We start from the raw sequence: 6,802 nt of genomic DNA, 5'->3' as shown, positions 1-6,802 counted from the left end.
TACTTCCTGCTGATGCCAAAAAGGGGGAGAAAGTAATTAAGTCCAAATGCAAGGATGACAAGACACTGCAAGGAAAGGATGATGAAAAAAATGACCAAGGAAACTCTGGAATGGGTGGAGGTCATAGTCAAGGTAAAAGATTCTCATCAAGAAATGCTGAAATTGCAAGTCACAGGATAAGTTCTGATACTGGGAAGAGAATAAGTTCTGATACTGGTAAAAGAATAAATTCTGATGAACTTCTAGATCTTGATGAAGAAATGTCAAGACAGTTATTCCTTCAAGAAAATCCAGGAATGGACTTGGAAAGTTTAAAGGAAGAAGAAGCTAGACTTAAATCAAAGAAAGCCACATCTAAATCTGAAGCTTCTGGTAAAAAGTCACTTCCAAAACTTAAAGGCATTGTGATTAAAGAAATGGCACAAACTGAAGCAACATTTGCTAAATCACAACCAAAGATAGATCCAAGATCCAAGGGTAAAGAAAAGGTTGGTGAACCTGTTAAAGGTTATGTACCTCCTGAAGATGAAGAAATTACTGATGACAAAGATAATCTTGCTCTGACTTCAAGAAAAGTTCTTAAAACAACCTCTGACATGGCTCAAGTTGTTCAGAGTCAAGAGATTAAAAGTTCTGATATTCAAAAGAAGCAAGTAACCTCTGACACAGCTCAAGTTAACTTGATATCAGAAGGAAGATCAAAAACACTCCTACCAGGATTCACTAAGGCAAAACAAACTCAATCTTTGAAGACTACTGCAAGTCGTTTTGAAGCTAGAGTAGTTACTGGAAAGGAAGCAAGAGATAAAACTGGATTGGGAAGTGCTGATGAAAGAAGAGTACACAACACTACCAATGATCCAACTTCCTTGAGTGAACCAGGTATTGGAGGAACTCCTGAAAGATTGAATCAACTGGAATCTGTACAAATGGTTTACCATACCTACTTGAAGGAACACATCTTGTTGTATTTCATGACAGATGGTAGGGTATATCATATAAGACAAAATGCCATTCCATTGAAGTATTTTGAAGAATTGGAGCATGTATTATTCTTACTTCAAGTGGATGACAGATTGACAGGGACTGCTGCAAACTATTTGAAAGAACAGATTCAGAGACAGAAAAGACTTTATTCTGTTAAGTCTGACAGCATATATGTTCCAAAGTACAGAAATCACAATGGTGATATTGTTGATATGAAGCCTAATACTGCACAGATCAGAACATATCTTGGTATTAAGGGGCTTGAGTTTAATCTAGAGTCTGACAAAGCCTATGTCATAAGACTAGATCAGGAGTTGAGAAAAGCAAAGATTAATGATCTCAGAGCTGCAATATTTCAAACTGGTGAAGATACTGCAGAGCTTAAAGATGTCAAACGGAGAATGATTGATGAACTCAGATATGCTGAGAAATGTTTGTTGAAGAATTATCTCAGAACAACTCCTGACATCAGAGAGATCAGAAAATGATGAAGCCAAGTCGAAGATCTACAACTGCTTAAATTCTGATATTTATACAGACTGAAGTTGTTATCAGAAGTTGAAATTGGTAAAAGCTTTAAGGACTGTAAGTTGTAGTTATCTTGTCTAATTCTCATGCATTTGTACTTAATGATTTTGACATCATCAAATATCTGTTAAACTTGTATATTTTGCTAATTTACATGTTGGGGGAGATTGTTAGATATATTTGATAATGTCATGGCTAATATGTTTTATGTTTAGATTTCAGATCTTATTTGAACAGGACAAATCAGTACTTAACTGATCAGTACTTATACTGGACATCAGGACTTAAGAGATATCAGTACTTATGTTATCAGGAGATAAGCATCAGGAGATAGATATCAGAACTTAAGTGCTGAAGGACGATCAGATAAGGACAGCAGCTGATTAAAGTTAAGAAGATCAAGATAAACATAAGAAGAGATATGCATGAAGAAGGAATTCCATAAAGAATGGAATACTTGGAAGAAAAGATATCTGATTGATATATATTAGGAAGCAGAATTATATTCCATATCAATTAGCGATTATCTTGTAACTGTGTAATATATAAACACAGACATAGGGTTTACACTATAAGTGTTATTATTATCGAGAATATTATTTACTTAACCCTAGCAGCTCTCGTGATATTTTGTTCATCACTGAGAGATAACAGTTCCAGATTGTAACAGAGTTTATTGTTTCAATAAAGTTTGTTTTCTGCTACTTAAGTTCTTGAAGTTCGATTTGATTGTAATAAACACTGTATTCACCCCCTCTACAGTGATAGTGTGACCTAACAATACTATTCTCATAATCTCATTTCTAAGTCACGTACTTAGAGATATAGAATTGCATATCATATTCCAAGGACATTTATTAATCTAATATTTATATCGCAGTAAATTAAGAATTAATAAATTATAAAGAGAATAATCGATAGAACATAAACATTAATAATCCTAAGGTCTTAAACTAAAACATCATAGTGTTGTCTCTAGGGCACAAACACTAACATATATATCACCAAGTTACATTATAAAATGACAAACTAATAAGACAAAATTATCTTAGTCTAATTACATACTTCTTCATTTCTCCATCTAGCATCTTTGAATATCTTCAAGTTAGCATGGAAATGCTTCTTTGTTCTCTAAAACATGTAAATAGGCTGTCACATTCCATTTGCATACAATCAACCCATGTGACTGTCAAGTCACTATCAACTACAATTTGAATTTGAACATCCATTGAAACTTCATTGGATTATCTATTGAAACTGTGTTGAATCATCCATTGAAACTTCATTAGATCATCTGTTGAATATGACTTGGATCATCCGTTGAAACCTTGTAGAATCATCCGTTAAAAGTCTTCCATAGCAGTTAACTCCATTTCACTTATGCAAAATTACAAGGCATCTAATATGTATAATTAGCCAACCTATTTTGCATATCAAACTAGTAGTCAACATGATTTTGAATATCCTACAACTTCTAGATCTCTAAGGTATTGTAGTATGCAGGAATGTGTTACAAAACTTATTAATATATAAGTTACACTCTCAACGGATGTTGAAGTGATCATCCATTGAGAGCTACAAAAATACTAAATTAAATCTACTAAGGTATTTTGGTGAACTTATCATCAAGCGTAAGACATATTCCTAACAGTATCGTCACCACGTAGGTGGGACACCCAACCCTTTACGTGTTCAATGCGTACTTGGTCCCGGGTGGCCCCCTCACGAGGTTTCAACTTAAGTATGTCCGCGATCCTATCGCATTTCACAAGTTTACCGACATCCCATTCGGATAGTCTCAATGGGCCATCGGGGGACTCCTTACCCTAGTTCAAAACAGGAAGAAAGTAAGGCGGCACATTGCTCCACACTCTTACAAACTTGCAAGAAAGGGTTAACCAATGGCATGCTTTATCCCAAACCCTTGAACGGTATGCCTCTTCTTCGGGAGGGTGCAACTCCGGGTCTTTTTCCTCCGCTTGGGGAAGTGTTTCATTAAATTGTGCTAGTTCCTCGCTCCATTCACGAGTGATAACATCCAACTCGCTAAATGTTGGTGACATACAATCCTCCAATTCGGAGTTCAAGTCCGAGAATATGTTGCTAACGTGAGACACCGACTCGTCATCCGAAGTATTGCCCATTTCAACTACATCTAGCAAGAAATGCATGTTAGTAAAATGAGGTAGAATACTAAAATCAATATAAGTGTAAAGCACGACAAAATAATATATAAGAGAGTGTTATATAAAATTTGAATTACAATTGGCCACTTTGACTTTTTCTCAATTCTTCAATTTTCACTAAACATTTTCTAGCATCATGTCCCTCAATGTTGCAATGTCCGCATTTCCTTTTTTTTCCTTGCAAGTTGCTCAATGGGACTTTTAATTCGGTGCTCTTTTTCGCGCCCTTTGATTTTTGAAACAACGGGATCAAGAATAGTTTTATGCAACTTCTCTCCACTTTCTTGAGTTATTTTGGTATCAAATTCATTTCAAACACCTTCCACCCCATCAACGGGAATTTTCTCAATAATTTCGGTCTCTCGATTAATAACTCTCACGACATACTCATAACGTTACTTCGATGCCATGCAACTATGAATTAACCCCATAGTAAGCAAATTCATGTGATTAAATCTTTCCGTTGGAGTCAAATCATTGGATGGGGAATCATCACCGGGCATGTGATATGGCAACACACCATCAACTCTATTGGCATCCCTAGTCCACCTCCGTTTCATAAAATGTTCCGGTAATCCGGCTACACACATCTTTGTCAACACGGCAATAATATGACGACACGGCATGCCTGAATGCTCAAACATTCTACATATGTACGAATCCCTTAATGACAACTTGTTGTTGGTAACAAGATAAGTGGTTCTCTTATACTCAACCATTAATGGTCGATAACATTTATAGTCATATCCTCCACATCTTCTAAGGAACGATCTCTATCCTTCTCCACAAAGTACTTTGTGACCTCAACCAATTGGTCTTGAAATCTTTTAAACATCTCTTTGGTATAAATGAAAGCGGCATGGTGCTCCAAGGTGGTCTTGATTCGCATGCAACGAATTTTGTGACATGTATTATAATCCTCTTCTTTCTCACGCATGAATTGTCTTTCTAAAGCTTTTTGTGCACCCTCAACAAATTATTTCAACCCCGTGCAAGACCTTACATAAGCATCAAAAAAGGCATTCATTCCTTCGCTTCTCGATGTTGGTTTTTGACCAGCGGAAAAAATATTACGTGTATAAGCATCGATCCACTTATGCTTCAAATTATACAAGCCTTGCAACCATGCATTATCTTCCAACTTGTATTTCAATATCAAAGCTTTCCACCTGTCCTCAAAAATTTCTTCGGTCAACGAGTGATATATGCAATTGTTGAAGTCACCTTTAAATTCTTCCTTTGCATAGTAGGTTGAGAGCTTCTCCGGAAATTTGTTACTAACGTGCCACGAACACAACAAATGTGTCATGTTTGGTAGTTGATATTGAATTGCCCCCGCCATAGCATGATCATGATCGGTGATAATAGCCAAAGGTGCTTTTCCTTCAATGACCTCTAACCAAGTACCCAAAACCCACTCAAATGTAGTCTTCAATTCATCACGCATTAGTGCAAATTCAAATAGAACTGATTGATAGTGATGATTCATCCCGGTGAAAGGCACAAACGGCATAACATACCTATTTGTTCGATATGTTGTATCGAATGCAACCACATCACCAAAATTTTTGTAGAACAACAACGACCGGGGGTCAACCCATAAAAAGCACTTCAATCTTCCTTCTTCATCAATTAGAGTCCGAATAAAAAAATTCCCCCACTTTCCTCTTCAAACCGATGTAACAAATCCAATCCCGCTTGAGCATCATTCACACCCAAATTATCTTTTCTAAAATCACACACGACATTTCTCAAGTGCTGGGCATGAAACCCCTAGTTGCTCCTCTCTTTCGTGCATTTTTTCAAATATATTCATTTGTTGTCCAGGTGCAATACCCGAAACATGGAAACTCTTAGTTAAATTCTTTTGGGCGGCGGTTGCATGTCGCTCCCTTTTAATCAAACTCATCTTAGAAGGTGACACAACATCGTGAATGTGATTTAACTCCAACGATGTTATCTTCCAATGCCTTGTATTTCTCCTATTGATCACATAAATCCTAAATTTACATCCACTTCTAGGAAGTTTATCTCTACGCCTTTTCTTCTTCGCACTACCGACACTTCCTATCAAAACTTCTTCATCCTCTAGGGGTTCTTTATCACGGTTTTCTCCCGCTAAATTACAAACATAAGTACGGGCATATATTATTTTGTCCATACGCGTTTGTGTATTTTAGATCTTAATTGCAAACCCATTTTTCAAAGCATAAGCCCTAATTACATTTTCGGCGGCTACTAAAATAGGGAAATTTTGACTCAAGAAAGGAATTACAATATCTTCTTCTCCAACAACACTCTTATCCCATGTCTCACTACTATCATGCATAAACTCACTATTTTCATGCAAATCTTCAATTTCAAATCTATGTTCACATCTTCATCACAATCATCAACAAGGTTAACATAATCTACATTATCATTATGTAAACAACTACCACTAACATCAATAACTTGACTATTTACAACATTATGAATCACTTTATCACTTCTTTTCAAAACTTTTCTACCTTCAAACCTAGCAAACATCTTATCCATAATTAAAACAAGAAAAAAGCAAGAAATTTAGCTTACCAAATAAAAATTAGTGAGTAAGGATGAACAAAACCAAAAAAATTCCCCAAAATTGCTCTCCAATTTGATAAAAGTTGCACAAAAAGGGTGATCGTTTTAGGGTTATAAACTGTAAGTACAGTGCCTCCGCTATTAATAACCATGGAAGGTAAAGTCATTTCGCGCATAATATACGCTGAAGGTATCCTTTTCGCGGAAAAAAAGCGCGAACAGGAGATTTTTTTTTAAATCCTGGATGTTGGATCGTATCCAACGGCCAGGAAATAGTGTGTTGGATAAACGTTCCCTGATACATGATTATCAGGGAACAAGACCCATATTTTTTACAAATTAAGACTAATTTCTTCAAAATCTGGTGGTTTTTTTTTGGAATTTTGAGAATATGAATTCTAAAGCCTTTAAAAGGATATGGCTAATTGATTTTCTTTTAGAATCGGTGTTTTATTGTAAACACTTGGTCAAATTAGCCTTTAATTAAGGTAATTTGATGATAGAATGAAAATCTCCAATTTAATATTAAACCCTAA

The 6,802-nt window shown here is 35.8% G+C and overlaps 1 protein-coding gene across 1 annotated transcript; it reads right to left on the bottom strand.

Moving 5' to 3' along the window:
• Positions 1-4,677: 4,677 nt before the first annotated feature.
• LOC141690103 (protein FAR1-RELATED SEQUENCE 5-like) lies at positions 4,678-5,214 on the bottom strand. Its single transcript, XM_074494728.1, has one exon. It carries the CDS (start codon positions 5,212-5,214, stop codon positions 4,678-4,680), a length of 537 nt encoding a protein of 178 aa, XP_074350829.1.
• Positions 5,215-6,802: the final 1,588 nt, after the last annotated feature.

This window comes from Apium graveolens, chromosome 2, assembly GCF_009905375.1.
Source record: "Apium graveolens cultivar Ventura chromosome 2, ASM990537v1, whole genome shotgun sequence".
NCBI classification, from domain to species: Eukaryota; Viridiplantae; Streptophyta; class Magnoliopsida; order Apiales; family Apiaceae; genus Apium; species Apium graveolens.
The sequence above is the reverse complement of the archived record's forward strand: the minus strand, read 5'-3'. Positions and strand labels throughout refer to the sequence as shown.